General features: G+C 30.0%; 5 protein-coding genes across 5 annotated transcripts; 3 read left to right on the top strand and 2 right to left on the bottom strand.

The window, feature by feature from the left end:
* The first annotated feature begins 594 nt into the window (after positions 1-594).
* LOC111690570 (general odorant-binding protein 99a) lies at positions 595-1,833 on the top strand. Its single transcript, XM_023453075.2, has 2 exons — positions 595-711; positions 778-1,833. Exons 1-2 carry the CDS (start codon positions 673-675, stop codon positions 1,168-1,170), a joined length of 432 nt encoding a protein of 143 aa, XP_023308843.1. The 5' UTR covers positions 595-672; the 3' UTR covers positions 1,171-1,833.
* Positions 1,834-3,764: 1,931 nt separating this feature from the next.
* Positions 3,765-5,716, top strand: LOC111690595 (pickpocket protein 19). Its single transcript, XM_023453099.2, has 7 exons — positions 3,765-4,487; positions 4,543-4,665; positions 4,728-4,880; positions 4,950-5,082; positions 5,142-5,192; positions 5,251-5,386; positions 5,446-5,716. The coding sequence occupies exons 1-7, from the start codon at positions 3,765-3,767 to the stop codon at positions 5,714-5,716; spliced, it is 1,590 nt and encodes a 529-aa protein (XP_023308867.2).
* A 1,004-nt stretch (positions 5,717-6,720) lies between these two features.
* Positions 6,721-9,422, bottom strand: LOC111690489 (lysoplasmalogenase-like protein TMEM86A). The gene is made up of 6 exons (XM_023452976.2): positions 9,368-9,422; positions 9,195-9,285; positions 7,752-7,918; positions 7,500-7,690; positions 7,224-7,441; positions 6,721-7,159 (listed from the first exon to the last, which is right to left on the bottom strand). Exons 2-6 carry the CDS (start codon positions 9,213-9,215, stop codon positions 7,022-7,024), a joined length of 735 nt encoding a protein of 244 aa, XP_023308744.1. The 5' UTR covers positions 9,216-9,285; positions 9,368-9,422; the 3' UTR covers positions 6,721-7,021.
* Positions 9,423-10,069: 647 nt separating this feature from the next.
* Positions 10,070-14,577, top strand: LOC111690487 (head-specific guanylate cyclase). Its single transcript, XM_023452974.2, has 8 exons — positions 10,070-10,204; positions 10,782-11,025; positions 11,083-11,156; positions 12,314-12,554; positions 12,615-12,981; positions 13,045-13,229; positions 13,291-14,075; positions 14,153-14,577. Exons 2-8 carry the CDS (start codon positions 10,864-10,866, stop codon positions 14,340-14,342), a joined length of 2,004 nt encoding a protein of 667 aa, XP_023308742.1. The 5' UTR covers positions 10,070-10,204; positions 10,782-10,863; the 3' UTR covers positions 14,343-14,577.
* Positions 14,578-14,624: 47 nt separating this feature from the next.
* Positions 14,625-16,982, bottom strand: LOC111690488. Its single transcript, XM_023452975.2, has 5 exons — positions 15,658-16,982; positions 15,428-15,595; positions 15,169-15,366; positions 14,916-15,098; positions 14,625-14,840 (listed from the first exon to the last, which is right to left on the bottom strand). The coding sequence occupies exons 1-5, from the start codon at positions 15,745-15,747 to the stop codon at positions 14,628-14,630; spliced, it is 852 nt and encodes a 283-aa protein (XP_023308743.2). The 5' UTR covers positions 15,748-16,982; the 3' UTR covers positions 14,625-14,627.
* Positions 16,983-17,001: the final 19 nt, after the last annotated feature.

The raw sequence follows: 17,001 nt of genomic DNA, 5'->3' as shown, positions 1-17,001 counted from the left end.
ATAAAACAACAAAAATTAATATTTATTAAGTACAATTGAATGAGAAAAAATATTGATTTCAGTTTAATGAACATTACAGTGCCGGTAATTTAGTAACGGTACGTACGTAAGTCCATTTTGCAAAATTTTCAATTCTAACACTAATATTAAATATCGAAGTATAATCTGCTAATTGGAAATCCGAGGAAAGTGTTTTTAACACAGTAAAATTTTTGAAATTATTTAAATACGATAAAATGTTGCAAAAATTAATATAATTCAGTTAATTCCTGTGGGTTCAGATAATTTTTTGTTTGGTTTTGTTCAGACTCAATCCCGGGTTGGTAGATGTTGTTAAACAAATTTCAGACATCCTTATTTATAAAAACCTTAAGGAATATAGCTGTAAAACTAAGAGATTAGTAGAACATTTATACGGAATTTAAAATGCATTTAATATAATTCTGCGGAGTATAGTGTAAACTGAGTGCCCTAATCTTTTATTTAAATAAAGGGAGATAAAAAGGATCATTTAAAAATACAAAGACCAGCAGGTAATACCCTTCTAACATACCCAAATCAGGTAATGAATTTATAGTTCTAAACCACAAAGGGGATAACAGTATAAATAGTGGCACTAAGAAACACCAAACCATCAGTTTATTTTGAGCAACGGTAACAGAGACATTAAAAATGAAAGTTTACGCAGCCATTTGTTTATTCTTCGCCTTGGTAAGTTGTAAAATTTCAAAAATAGTTTAATTATATAAAAATATTAATTATATTTTCCCTCCTTAGACCTCTGCCGAATATGTGGTGAAAACTCGTGAGAATCTCTTGCAATATCGCAATGAATGCGTTACTGAACTTCAAATTCCTGAGGCTCAAGTGGAGCAGTACAAAAAATGGCAATATCCCAATGATGCCACTACCCAGTGCTACTTGAAGTGTGTTTTCTCCAAATTTGGTTTGTTCGATACCACCTCGGGTTTCAATGTCGAAAATATTCACCAACAGTTATTGGGCAGTCATGCCGAAGCCAATCATGATGATGTTCTTCATGCCAAGATTGCTTCCTGTGTTGATAAGAATGAACAGGGTTCCAACGCCTGTGAATGGGCTTATCGTGGTGCCACTTGCTTCATTAAGAACAATTTGCAGTTGGTGAAACAAAGTGTTGCCCAAGCTTAGTGATATAACTTAAGTGCGTAAGAATTAAGGGGGGACATTTTGTAAAACACTAAAGCTCATTTTGAAAATAGAAAGGAGTTGTGGAGATTTACAAAATAATGGGAAAAAATTTTTATAATAATTACAAATTCTAAATAAATTTAGACAAAAATTAAAAAAAAAGGCTAGAGGGGTTATTTGGTAAAGCTTATTTGTAGCTTATTTTTAAAATATATTTTAGTATATATTCAAATTTGCATTTAAAATGAGTTGCAGGGATTTACAAAATGCATACATAATGGGAAAATAATTTTTATCGCAATCGTTATGAATTCTAAATAAAGTTTAGACAAAAATTATTAATTTTTTGGTGGAAAAATTGGGGAAGATTTGTATAAAAGTTAAAGTCTGTTTATTTAGATTTATTATTTTACACATATGTAATCCTTAACATGTCATGTGACGTGTGCTATAATACTTCATTTACCAGGCCTGATAGTTAGTAGCCCAATCATAACACTTCCTTATTTCCAACTGAACGTGAGTGACAATTTAATTCGCTTAGGTTTGTGATTCTTTTAAATCAGAAAATAATAAAAGATGTTAACAAAAGATTAAGTTGATTGAAATATTTCATATTTAAAACATTTGCTACCTGATAAAGGATTTGTTGCATGCACATATCGGTTTATTCTTATATATGGACAATTAAAATGAAAATGGACTTAACAATGCAATAACTTTTATAAAGGATTTTTAGTATTGCTTAATCAGATTTTGATTTCAGCATTTATATATCACATTTTGGACATAGTTGATGTTGAGTTATAATAACAGCGTGAAGACACTGTTATGTCATCTAAAAGTCAAGATGATTCTAGACTTATATGACCAGTATTTACGACACTATATTTCAAAAACTTTTTAAAATTCTAAGGACTTAGCACTGCTCTGTCCATAAGAAATGTACAATTTATTCTCTGGATCTGAAATTTTGTTGCTCTATGTTATACTAGAAAACTTTTAGCTCCAATATAACTGAACTGAAGTAATATGCAAGACTACAAAATAATATTAATGCTTTTCTCCCGACGATATATTTACTTACACAATTTTGCGAATCAGCTTAATAACATCTGAATTTTAAACATGAAAAAGGCCGGAATTATTTGTCATTGTAGTAAAAAGCAATTTGATGTAACATTTGATGTGTACACATTCAGTACAATGGACTCTGGCGAGTGTGAATGCGTTAAAATGTCAACATTATTTGGTCTCCAAATATAAATGCAGCATAAGAAGAAGTTATACAAATGTAAATCTATAGAAGTGTGGCCATAGTAAATATTAGAGCATTTAAACGTTAAGGATTTATTTGATTAACCGAATAAATTTAATCGATAAATTGCTCGAAATTTTTTGAATTGAAATGAGACTGATTAATTTTATACTTAAGTAGATTTTTGATTTTACGCGCGTTTTTAAGTTTTCGAAAAATTTTTATTTTTACCCTTCACATTTGTGAGATAGGGTTTGAATTTCCAAATATTTATTGCAGATTCGAATTAACAAAATTTAAAATATTAATGGAAAATATTAAAAAAAACTCAATAACTCAAAATCTTGGAAATGTGTTATATGACAACTTTCTAATTTATTAGTCATCTTCGCTGTAAAACTAGTTATAAGTGTTTCAATGTACATACAATGTACATCTGTACATGGACTATTTCTAATTACTTGTCAGCAATTGTGGCAAGTACTTGCTTCATATAAAAGCACTTTAGAATTGTTTTGCTCGATTCGCTTTAAAGAAAACCCAGAATTATTGAATACCCTAGAAAATATTCAAATACTTATATAGCCAAGAGTGATTTTAAGTTGCAGTGAAATGCATGTGAGGTGTAATGTTGCATGTTGCTGTCATATAACTTTATTTCCAACATGTATGCTCGAGGGACTTTAACATGGAAAATTATAATATAAATATGTATTCGAAATGACGTCTATCAGTAGGTGGCAAATTTATGAAGAAACTCCATATACACACTACAAACTCTTGACTGAAAGCAAACGCAATTTATGTGGTCTATATTGAAATTGAGCTTAAGGATATGTGTAAAAATTACTACAGGAATATTATTTAATGATATTTTAGAAATTGATTTCGAATTTGGATATGACAAACACTATTTTAATGCCTTAATAAAAAACATATACATTTTTAAAATCATTTCTTAGACTTTATTTTGTTATAGCAATTGACATTTAATGTGACCATTCTAAATTATCATTCTAAATTCAGTTTGAGGAAATAACAGTAGAACAGAAAAAAGCAATAAAATATATTCATAAAAAAGTAATAATTTCACTCAACACTTTTGTCAATTTTATGTTACCCCTAAATTAATACAAATTACTATATTAACTGTTAATTGAAGTTTAATGTTCAACCCCATTGAAATTATTTTATCATACACCAAGCCAAAAAAAGGAATATATTCAATTTGCAACCATAAAATGTCTGTATTTCATCAACACTTTGATTTAGTTTTATAGTTTTAGCCAGAAGGCTAAAGTCACTAGGGCCAGTAACAGCAGACAAAGACAACAAAATGATTTATGATAAGGAATTGGTGCGCTATAAAAACACAAACTTTCGCCATCCCAAAGGTTTGATAACCTTTCAGCCACCAACGACCAAGGAACAGCAGCAAGTGAGGCTACATGATCGCATGATACAACAAATTAAATACTTTACCAATAGTATTCATGGTGTTTGTTACATTTGGGAGAAGGACTTCCGCTGGAAGGAGCGTTTATTTTGGCTGTTTGTGGTAATTGCTGCCGTTATCACTTGCATTATCATGTACATGTCTCTGGCTAGTCGTCATAATAAGCAGCAGATTAAAACAGTAGTGGAGACTTCACAAATGCCCATTTATAAGATTAACTTTCCGGCGGTAGCCTTATGTCCCTGGGATCATGTCAATTGGTTGCGTTATAAGGCTGCAGAAGAAAAATTTCTACCACCTTATCCCGATAAGAACTTGAGGGATATATTTTATGATGTATTACAGTGTTTGGATGATATGAATCTGTCTAGACTAGATCGTTTGGCATTGTTAAAGAATCAAACAATACCCAAAATTATAGATGAAATACCTCTATACGATTTGGCCAATTTTATGGCTTTTCGTTGTGATGAATTGTTTGTGGAGTGTGTCTATGATGACACAGTTTATGATTGTTGTAAAATTTTTGTGGCAGAACGCACCGAAAAGGGCATTTGCATGGTGTTCAATTCAATGGTGTCGGAGGAGTCAAGAAAGAAAAAGGTATTTTAATAGTATTTGATTTAATAGTGCAGTCAATAACTTAGTTTTAATGCAGATAACGGATGCTTTCTATCCTTGGAAAATACGCAAAGCAGGTGAAGGTTCTGGTTTAAAATTTACTCTACGCTTTAATAAAACATATGAAAGGCAACAAGCTACAACACAATTTGGCATCGATGTAAGTATCACTCATATTAAATGCAATAAACAATTTTAATCAACACTATTACTAAAAATAAGGTCATGATTAAAGAGTCCGATGAATGGAGTGAATCGCTTACACATTTCTTTCTACCCAATACCAAAAGCTATTTAGCCATAACACCCACAATAACTGAAACTTCCACAAATACTAGACGTTTGCCTCCACATAGAAGAAGATGTATTTTTGCTGTAAGTATAGTTTTACTTGTTTTTTTTTTAATTCTTATTTATAGTTACGTTTTCTTGTCTATTCTCAAGGATGAAAAATCAAATCGTTATGATCGAATAGAACGTTTACCGTTTAATCAATTAAACTGTTATGTTAAATGTCAACAAAAAAATTTAATTAAAATTTGCAACTGTACTTTAACCTGGTTCTTTCCGAAAGCTAGTAAGTATTGTCTTTTGTTGTAAAATATTTAAATAGTTTTAATCCAAATTTTTACTTAGACATAAAGGAATGCACCGTATCGGATTTTCAATGTATTTATGAAAATAGAGGTGGGTATTCTTTAAATAGTGGTTTTAACTTACATTTTATTTATATTTGAATTTACAGATATATTTACTTATATTAAAAAGCCTTTTCAAGATCAATATATAATGGATTCCCGTCGAGGTCTTCTCTGTGATTGTGTGGATAATTGTTATTCCTTGGTTTACTTAATTAGTTTAAATTCCAATATGTTGCCAAAGTGAGTAGTAATTTATAATTTTAATTGTGTAACTTTTAAAATGTTACATTGTTTTATAGTATTAATGCCAGTTATCCTCAAATACAAGGTGACATTTATATAGGTCAGGGAGTGGTGACAAAATATGAAGCTCGTTTGGATTATACAGTATTTGATTTGATAGCTCAGTTTGGCGGTATCTTAGGTCTATCATTGGGTGCATCAATACTAAGTCTGGCTGAAGTGGTTTATGCTGGCATCAAAATATTAGTAATTTTATTTATATCAAAACGTTCACAGGCAAGAAAAATCAAACCCAAAAAACATAAAGCTAAAATACATAATAAATGAGTTCAATATGAAAAAATATGAACATTAGTGTTAAAACTTTTTTTTATTAATTTCATATCGGCCGAACTCATTCCACATAGAATATAAAAAATATCACTTTCTTGAGAGCGTTAAAAAAGATTCCGCGGTAAATGCTTTAAAGTTTTCAATATATACTTTGAACTAAATTTTAATAATACATGAAGTAAAAGCAATGCTGCAATATACCGAGAAAAAGGTTTTCATTATCAGAACCCCACAGGCTGCCAGATAGTCATAGGGCCAAATTTTGGTTATAAAAGTAATGTACGTATTCAGTTGTAATCAGAAATACGAACGGAGTACATATTTAAAATTTTTACCACTAATTTGTTGATATTATAATTTCTGAATACCTAGGAGCCGTATTCAAACATAATATATTGGGGAAACTCTGAGGCCATATTCAAATCATACTCTATATTTGCTTTGGTCTATGTGTATCGAATTTTCAAATCTAAAATTGAATTAGATTCCTTTAAAAGCAAAAGTGTTTAGATTTAAGTATAATTTGTATGTATAAATGAATTTAAATTAGTCAAAATCTATCAATATATAAACATAATGCTCTTGTTTATTCAATAATTGAAAAATTTACTCTCTATTTATTTTTTTAATTTATTTATAAACCTAAATGCACTTAATAAGCGAAGTAGAAAACTTAATTGATTCACTGTACATGCAAACACTACCAGTTACAGTTTAATAGGAATGTTAAATAATAAAACTGTTAAAATTGTTCATTGAAAATACTACAGCAGTAACGCATATATAGTGGCGCCACTTTATATGCAGTGACAAGTAGTTGAACTAACTTAACGTTACTTTGCAGAAATGTAAATGAATGAGTTTTCTTTATAAATTATTAGAGTATTTTATTAATTATGTTTGTCGTGAATATAAGTACTTTTTAATCTTTTTATTATTGGTATAAAAATATTTTAAAGTGCAAAATATGTTTTTACAGTAAAAGGGTAAATAAAAAGTTTTTTTATAAAAGGTCTTTCCTTCATCGTTTTTTATTTAATTAACTATATATAGGATAAACATTAAAGTTTAGTTATAGAATTACAATTAATACTTCAATAAATGCATTTAAATAAGAAACTTAATATTCTTCTGCTATAACTAGTTAACAAGAGAGTCAAATACTTAAAAAAACGTGGGAATTTCTAACAAATGGAAGTACGTCGGTTACAACTGGTGGATAAGACATTGAACAATTTGGTTTGTGTTTACTAGTAGGAAGAAGTTGTGTAGATATGTGTTCATAAACATATTCAGTCTTTATTTAGTTTTCACATGTTGGCGGGCGCTCATCTGGCGCCCCTTCAAGTTTTTTGGTGATTTCTTTTTGGTTAACTCAGTGGCGGTACTCAAAGCAATGGCAAACTGAGCCAAATAATAAGTAGACATAATCCAAATCTAAAAGAAACGAAAAAAGTTATGAAACTTATTACTAAATTTTTACGGGAGAAACAAAACTTACCCTAGCATGTGGCACTTTAATTAGGAACATATCGACACCAATCAAACCATCAGAGATGACAAAAAACACACTGCCAACGGCACAGAAAATGTGAAGGTAACATTTACTGTCTACAGCACGGGCCAAAGAACGCCAGCACATTGTCAATAAGAGGAAAACATAAACAGGAAGACCAATAACTAAAATTTCATCTAGATCCTTAAAAACAATGGCGACCACTGAAAAAATAATTTCGCAAATTAACAACTTAAACTTTGAAACTATAGTAATACTTACAAGCTGCGCCTGCCAAATACAATGGAACCGCTATCAACCATTTCAATGGTTTAAAACCAAAAGCAAATATATAGCAGATTTGAGCCAAGGCAAATGAACCCATGCCATGGGGGAAGAGATCTATGTTTAAAAGAGCATCGCCACCACTCGAAAATATTAAGCCTAATAAAATTATCTGGGAATATCTACAGCTAAATCGAAGTAATGGGGATTTAGTATTGTTTCTTAAAGACATTTTGATTTGAAACTTACTCTTTCGTTAAATTTATTCCCTTCAAAATAATGTACAACATTAAGCAGAAAATTGGTGCACATTTCAATAGAGTTGTCCATAATTCACCATGTGGATCTCGTACACAAGCAAAATATATAATTACAAATACAAAAAATGGTAGCAATTTTGGACCTTGGCTTTTTAACTGTAATGTAAATATTTCAGTTAATTTTATGACGAGGAATGATTTCGAAATATGCAAAAATGAATGACGATTTATAAATCGAATTTCGTATGGATATTTTGTTTTATAAACTTTTTATAAAATAAAATGTTGCTTATGAATAAGTATTATTTTCCAAAAACTTTTTTTAGTAATTCCATTTTAGAGGTGACAACAATTATATCAACGGAACGTGAAAATATTTAAAAGCAAATTATTCGGTATGTGACAATTTTATAAGAATGTTCAAAGTTATTAAAAGAATATTTATGAGAGAATGTCATGGAAAAAGCGATTTATTATAAAAACTTTTTTTAAAATAAAAATAGTTATAATTTTCTTTGTTTTTCTTCGCTTAAATTAAGATTAAGGCACAAAAGCTGTTATCTAATAACTTTTTTTAACTTTTTGACAAATAAAGCTTTTTTACAGGTAATACAAAAAGTATTAAGAAGATCTAATACAAAAACCTATCTTAAAATAGATTCTTTGAAACTTTTTCGTAAAAAAAGTTTTTAGGACAAAAAGCTTTTTTAAGTTCTAGAAGCATGTATTAAAGAATTAAAAATGTAGTTCAATATAATTTGTAAACAAAGGTCATTATTTAAAACTTTAATGATTAAAGTGATAAATTTTGAATGCAAACTAACGGAAACATATTCCTAAACGATAATATTGCTTATTTAAATTAATAATGGACAATATTAAGTACTCAAAAATATACAAACTAAATCGCTTAATGTCGATAAGATTAAAAAAGTTTTCAATTGCTACGATAACAAATCCCATTAATAAAAGCAAACAAAATTTTGTTGCTAAATCCATCAAAGGAATACTTTTGAAAAGAAAATTTAGTTATAAATAGCAAATTTAAGCTTTTTGCCTCTACAACTTAAATCCTTCAAAAGCTTTTTTTCTATTTATACATAGAAAACAGATAACACAAGATGGACAAGGTCAAGGACACTTGCGAAAACAACAAACGATTGGTTTCATTAAATAAGCTTTTTACTTATAAACGCATAAAGGGCGCGCAAGGACTTAATGCACGTAAATGCAAAGGTTGCCGGATGTACAAACCACAAGTGATAACAATAAAAAATGTTATTTAATGATAAATAGGAAGTGAATAAATTGCATAAAGAAATAAACTAAATCAAATTTTGATAAAAATTATACTCAAACATACAAAACTAAATTTTGAACTTTGACGTCTTGTTATTGAGGGCGATGAGAGGTAAAATAAATGATGACTTACAAATTGTTTGACATCCGTCATTTTAAAGTTTCTCTGGACAGCCTCTTTTAGAATTGAAAAGCAATGCGTGCAAAGCAAATAAAAAGTAACACTAAAAACAAAAAAATATGTTGTTTAATATATGATTTTAACAATTTGTTAAATAGTTTAAACTTTTTCCAATTTAATCACACCTTAAAAGCAGACAACCGACCGATTCGCTTAATTGACTACAAACAACTGAGTGGTGGTAATTAGTTGATGTATTGAACAAAATATTTCTCTAAATAAAAATAGCAATAATCTGTATGGTGTATGAGTTCTTTTTTCTTGTTGCCAGAGACAGAGCAGTTTCAATTTTTATCAACAACAAATAAAACTCAATTGTAGTTTGTTTAGCTTTCAAACATTACCGCTGCCCAGACCCCCAAATACATTGCCTCTTGAACAGTAGTACAACAAAAATTTTATTATCAAACTATTATCAGAGTATGGACTTTAAATATTTACTCTTGCGTTTAGCTCTTTAAAAGCTACTTTGTAGAAAAATAACAGAGAATTAAATAATGAAATGAGAGCGAATTGAAAGAGCTGAAACAAAAAGAGAGAGGTAGAATGAGAAAAAATTAAGTAAATAAACAATTCAACAGGTGTTTATTATGAATATACGCTTAGATTTCACTTTCTAAAAGTAAACAAACCTGAAACTTTTTATAACAAAAGCTTTTAATTAAAGCTTCATCTAAAAGCATTAACATAAACTTGAAAATATGGCGTATGCGCAATACCGTACTCTATTATTTACAGTTATAAAGCTTACAATAAAAAAGCTTTTGTTCTACTGTGTTATAATTGGAATAAAAACCCACTGACACAAATGTCCTTTTAGTTCCTGTACTTCTGGCAAGTAAATAAGTTGACATTTCAAGGAAAAAGAAAACCAAAGAAAATGTCTTAAACAAAAAAAAAAATAAAAAATTTAAGGTGAATTACAATTTAATAAAGAATTGAAGAAACATTTTTATTAAAAAGTAAGTAGATTTTTAAAACAATAAAAAATAAAATGTATTAAAAGAGTAACGTTCCTTATTTGTTAAGTAATCTCAAATAAACTTCCGTTTTTCACAAAAGTAATAATAATAAAAAGAAAATATATCTCTTATTTATTGTGTGTGTATCCTTAATTTTATATTTTAATATACATACATGACCCTACTGCACTACATTTCGGTTAATCTATGTATGTGTAAATCTATTTAACATTTATGTCCATGTGTGTGTGTTTTTAAGGAAATAAAATTTGCGTTCAAATGTATTTAAATAGAAAAACCTTGTTTAAAATTCAGTTATTCAAAATCATTTGATTTAATTCTTAACATTGAACTTGAAAAGGTAATTAGAAGGCACTTTTATCAAATAGTATTCCGTTAACCCCTTACCCTTATTCTACCCCCTATTATATCACGAATTTTAGTTCAAACTATTCATTCAATACTTAGTATACATTTGAATTGCTCTTTAGTTAGATTCTTTTGTGTATGTATTTCATTTTAGTCTTTTTTCTTTGTACTTCAATTACTATCTTTTTTCCTTATGCATTCCTTTTAGATTTGTCATTGCCTACTGCAGCTGCTGCCTGTTTGTTTGACTGACTGACTGGCTTTTGAAGAGGCTCTTGTTGACATTTACAATGGCTTGTCCTTATTTTCGTCGCACTGATTCATTGCCACGTCAACCCTCAGTGGTGGCGGAACCTTCTGCCAATTGGACCTTGGAAGATGATGAACAACCAGATGATGCTCTTACATTAACCCATTTGCAAATGGCCATACAGCTATTGACAGCTCCTTCGGTATGGTTAATCTTAATTTTAAATTTTACTTAATAATAAAGTGTTTTTTTTTTTTAGAACGAGGACTTAAATACTGCTGTTACATCTTTAATTTCGAAATACAATCAAAGCTGGCCAAATATTTCAAAATTGTAAGTTCAAGTAGCTCAAAAGCTACTTATTCTACTCGTGCAGATTTAATCGTTTAGTCAAGATAATCGTTTCATAATATTTATTATATACAAATATCTTCATCATGTATTGACTCATCTTTCAATACTTTCATACACACATTGTGTTATAAATCCCTAACAGTTTATAAATTTAGGAGGTGTAGGAAAAATTATAGTTTCTAACAGGAAAGGACAAAATTCTTGCGTTATACAAACATCGAAACTAGTAGCAAAAGACCAAGAGCCGAAATATGCATTTATCTATAACTACTTTAAGCCAATAAGTTCAACCAAAACGAGGATAACGTTTGTCCTTAAAATAAATTCGTTTATCTCACCGGATTACTTTCTCCATTTATTCAATAAAGGTGTCATAAGCAGGGGTTTACAGCTTTTCGCCTTTCACGCTTTTTAGTTACAAACAAAATACTTAATTTAAATGGCACTTGTTAAATAATTTCATACACAAATTGCGTGATTAAATGTCATCACTTGTACCTGTAACATTAACGAAACTATAAAAGAAATAGTACACTGAGAAGAATAATATTTCGTAACCACTTTTTCGTTATATTTACGAAAATTGTATACATAATCCGAAATATTTTGTCAATGCAAAAATATGAAAACCTTTTGTAATATATTTTTAAAGTATGCAATATTTAACGAATGTAAAAAACTTTTTTCGTAACAACATTAACGAATTTTTCTTCCTTTTTATAATACTAAAATATTGCGTGCAATTTTGTGGAGTGAAACAATGAAACATTTCGCACAAAGTATGAAATTTTTCGTACATATTAGGCATGGAATAGGATTATTTTCAGTGTATAACAGCGTTATGATTTGCTCAAGTTTAACTTATTTCAGTTATTAAAGTATGTAGTATATATTAAAGATATAAAAAAAGGTGTAAAATATATCGAATTTAGTATCATAAACACTAATTCTCAAATTAATAAAAACTAATGCTCTATGACAGTAATCTTTTAATGGAAAAACTGTTTAATAAACCAAAAACAAATCATTGATAACTTTATAAATCCAGGATTAAATATTCTTGCACCATTTTGATTAACTCCTTTATCAAAAATATTCCTTAAATTATCAAAATTTATAAAAATATATACTTTCAGACGCATTGATTTGGATACTTTGAAAAATATACCCAATTATGATTATCTGGGTGATATACAAGACATTCTTTTGGAAATGGATGAATCGAGTGCTAGTGAGATATTAGTACTGTTGGGGGAAGAGCTAATAATATCTTGCTGTACGGGAATCATAGAAAGAGCTTTTCGCTGTTTGGGTACTGAATTGCAAGAGTTTTTGGGTTCCTTGGATGGAGTATACGATGTTTTGAAATTTCAAGAGGTACGCAATTGCACACAAAAATCAAAGAAGGCAATCAATCACATTTTATTTCATTCACAGGAAGAGGACTGCAGCGACACTGGCTTTGTTTGTGCTGGTGATGGTGAACTAATTTTCACTTCCGAACGTCCTGTAATTGCTTGGTTGTTATTGGGTTCTTTAAAGGCCTTGACTCGTATACTGTTTAATCTACAGGTCAATATAAAAATAGAGCCTGTAGAGGGAGATTGTCGTCGTTATCGTTATTTGTTTTCTTTGGCTAAAGACGGTCATGCTAGAGAGTCACAGGTATTGAAAGCCGAAGAACTGCCCATGCAACGTAGCAATTCTACTAGCGCTGCCGATTTATCAATGAATTCCAGCTCATTTTGCAAAGCTTTTCCTTGGCATTTTATAATGAATGAAGACTTGGAACTGGTACAATTGGGTATGTCAAGAAATCAAAAACAAAGATATGTATTCGTTTATAATTTAAAAAATATTTCCACAGGTCGTGGTTTTAGCAAATTGTATAAACCCTTTTTAGCAGATTATGGCTGTTTGGCTACCACCTATTTTGATTTTAAACGTCCCAAGGGTTTAAACATGAAGTTTAGAGATATTGTACGCCGTACTTATACACCCTTTTTAATTGCTTTAAAAAATCCCCCTGATGTACAGGAATTTACAGCTAAAGTAAGTGTAATTTTTAATTAAAAATAATTTCTTTTTACTACCCTTTATTATTTACTTAAAGGGTCTGGAAATCAAAGGCCAAATGGTACACTGTCCCGAATCGAATTCCTTACTCTTCATGGGTTCTCCGTTTTTGGATGGTTTAGATGGCTTGACCTGTAATGGTCTTTTCATCTCCGATATACCATTACATGATGCTACACGCGAAGTGATTTTAGTGGGAGAACAGGCCAGAGCTCAAGATGGTTTACGCAGGCGTATGGATAAACTTAAAAGTTCTATAGAAGAGGCAAATGCGGCTGTAACCAAAGAACGTAAAAAGAATGTCAGTCTTTTGCATTTGATTTTCCCAGCCGAAATTGCTGAACGTTTATGGTTGGGTGCTAGTATTGATGCCAAGACCTATCCCGATGTCACCATACTCTTCAGTGACATTGTAGGCTTTACCAGCATTTGTTCTAGAGCTACACCCTTTATGGTCATCAGTATGCTGGAAAGTTTATACAAAGATTTCGATGAGTTTTGTGACATGTTCGATGTTTACAAAGTGGAGACTATAGGCGATGCCTATTGTGTGGCCAGTGGTCTACATCGAGCTTCAATCTATGATGCTCACAAAGTGGCTTGGATGGCATTGAAAATGGTAGATGCTTGTTCCAGACAAATAACCCATGATGGTGAGCAAATCAAAATGCGCATTGGTTTACATACTGGCACTGTTTTGGCAGGAGTTGTAGGACGTAAAATGCCACGTTACTGTTTGTTTGGTCATAATGTTACTATTGCCAATAAGTTTGAATCGGGCAGTGAGGCTTGTAAAATTAATGTTAGTCCCACCACAAGAGAGTAAGTTGTTGATATTAATCGCCCGAGAGGGTTAAATTAAACTTCTATTTTGTTTTACTTCTTACTACTTATAATAGATGGCTTATTAAGCATCCTGGATTTGATTTCAACTTACAACCCCGAGATCCCTCTTGCCTACCAAAGGAATTTTTCAATGCCGGCAATGGCACATGTTACTTTTTGGAAAAATATCGTCATCCTTCTATGGATGAGAGCCTACCACTGGACGATCATATTACCGCGGCCATGAAATCTATAACAACTTAAGCAAACGACTATTAAAGCGTTCATAATTTATTTTAATTAAGAAAAAATCTCAAAAATTAGCTTTATTTAAGTACTTAATGTAATGGAATTGGTATTGAATCAATCAATTAAACCTTGCTCACTTATACCACTTTCTGGTTAATTTCATTTAAGTTCACACTTAACTTCAGCATGTATTTTAGTGACAAGAACTTGCATGTATTCAAATTAAAACCAAATGTTTGTTAATTTAAAATAAAAAAATATTAATACTAATTTATTCAATAAATCACGATAAATTAAATGTCAGTAATTTCTGGAAATTTTATCTCTCAATTTGTAAACTTTATCGTAGACTGGACTTTGAGCCTTTAAACACTTTTGCAGTTCCCACACCATATTACCAAAGTAGTATTTATCATATTTGGCATTAGCACGACGGCTACAGTTTCGTACTACATCACGGGATTCTATAGAATCTTCAAGAGCTTCTTGGTAACTCAAGTTGATTTCAGACTCCTAAAAACAAAGTTGTTTTTCATTAGCGTTCATTATCACCATTTTGAAACCTCCAGCCAAAAACTTAAAACTTACATCAATTCTGCCATAAGCATCCAAATAGTGAATATTTTCAAAAATACACTGCAATTTTTCTTTGTATTCCGTTAACAGGGAAACCTCTTCGTCTTGAGATGTTTCTTTAGCCATAATATTTTCTGCATTAATAAAATCACAAAATTCCGTAGCTGACTGACCAATTTTTTTACTTAGCTTAGGCTTGAAATTAAATTCATATTAATTTAACTGATCTATAGAAAGTATTACACATATATGTTTATGTACTTACATCCTCCTTTTTCCAAGTACTATTTGTAGTAAAAGTGTATTCAAATAATTCTAAACAATTATTGCGAAATTCCATTAATTTGCGATACGTATCAATACATTTACCACTTAGTGGTTCACTAAAATCAAATCTATCCAAACAAATGTCTTCCTCAAAGGCCTCTTCAATTTTCTCCCAAATATCAATAAACTTTCTGCTCTATTTTATATGTAAATAATAATTAGATTTAAAGTTTGTAGTTAAAAAACTATAAACTCACATTTAAACCTCTAGTATTTAAATCCATTAAACCCATTCTATACAGAAAACAATGCAAAAAACATTGAGTCTCGGGAGAGTTCGAATAATTGATTGTATCAGCCTGAGGATACTGCTGCAAACACCTGAGACGAGCATGACGTATAAGGGCATCGCTTAAATTAGAATTCTATAATTTGCAATATGTTTATAACAAAGTTTTAAGAATAATATCATATGGCATTAAATTACCCTTAGTTCTCCAGATTCTTGACAGTAATTGATGTCCACGCTTGTTGCTAAGAAGATGACCAATATGTTAAACACGTTTTTATAAGCCATATTGCACTTTAATGCGTCATTTATTTATTTATTTCTTTATTTATTTATTTATTTATTTATTTATTTATTTTTTTATTTATTTATTTATTTATTTATTTATTTATTTTATTTTGTAACTTTTTTTAACTTCAATTACTTTGCTGATCTAATTTATATGTTAGCATTCTAGAGTTTTATCTATCTATCTAATGGTTGTTTATATTCAGTTACCGTTTCTGTTCTGTACTTTTTTTGGTTTGATAAGAACTGGCGTTGTTGATTGCGTATGTCTGGTACTTACGTTTGCATTTCAGAACAAAACAAAACATTTTTTATTGGCCTTAATCAAATGGAGAAACGAACAACAACGTACATATGGATCTCTTTTAACGCCAACATTGATATCAATTTACGAGCAATTGAACAATGAGTAAGAACCTACGATTCTCTTGAGAATGTTTCCCTTAGATATTAGTTGTATTTCAAAAGTGAGTTACTATTGTGACTCAGATAAGATAGATAAAGATAGTGAACAAAAATTGGTGCGTTATGTGTGAAATACCGAATACCCTTTTTTTCGTAAAATATAGAAATTAAGTACTCTCAAAATAACTATAATAAATAATCACTTTGTAAATAGCTCCGAAGAAAAAGTATTGTTTTATAAAATCTTAAAATCCCAAATACGTTACAACGGCGCAAATATACTTTTGTACATTTATAAGGCTTGTTTTATAATCTTTACGATATCTGCTCCTTCAGCAAATTATTTTACCAAAAAACTTTAATAGACGACATCTCAGCAAATACAATAGTTTTTAAACAATTCAAAAAGTAACAAGTAGCAATATAAAGTCAGTCATTACCGGCCATAAGATACCCTATACTAGTGTGTATATAAAAAATGTGAATTATTTTTCTAATAATAAAGCATTTTACCATAATTGTAAAATATTTAAACAATTTGTTGCCAAACAATAAAAGGACGAATTTCTTCGTGATACTAGTGAAGAATTTACACCTTCAAGTTATTTTCTGAAGGGTGCTAGGGTCAAACGAGGCCCCATCCTTATGAAAATCGGCGGTATCATTTTAACTTATATAAAACTAAAATTTGTGGATTTTTGTAATCATTATCTTGCTATATGTAGCATAAGCACATAGTCTAATTGACTCAGAAAGTCATTCTGAGTCGATGATATAACACATTTTATAAACAAAGTTTTCGTCTAGCCAACCTTTTAAACCTTAACCTTTAGAATCTTAGTTTCTCAA

Source organism: Lucilia cuprina, chromosome 4 (assembly GCF_022045245.1).
Source record: "Lucilia cuprina isolate Lc7/37 chromosome 4, ASM2204524v1, whole genome shotgun sequence".
Taxonomy (NCBI): domain Eukaryota; kingdom Metazoa; phylum Arthropoda; class Insecta; order Diptera; family Calliphoridae; genus Lucilia; species Lucilia cuprina.
This window is presented reverse-complemented; position numbering and strand designations above follow the sequence as displayed.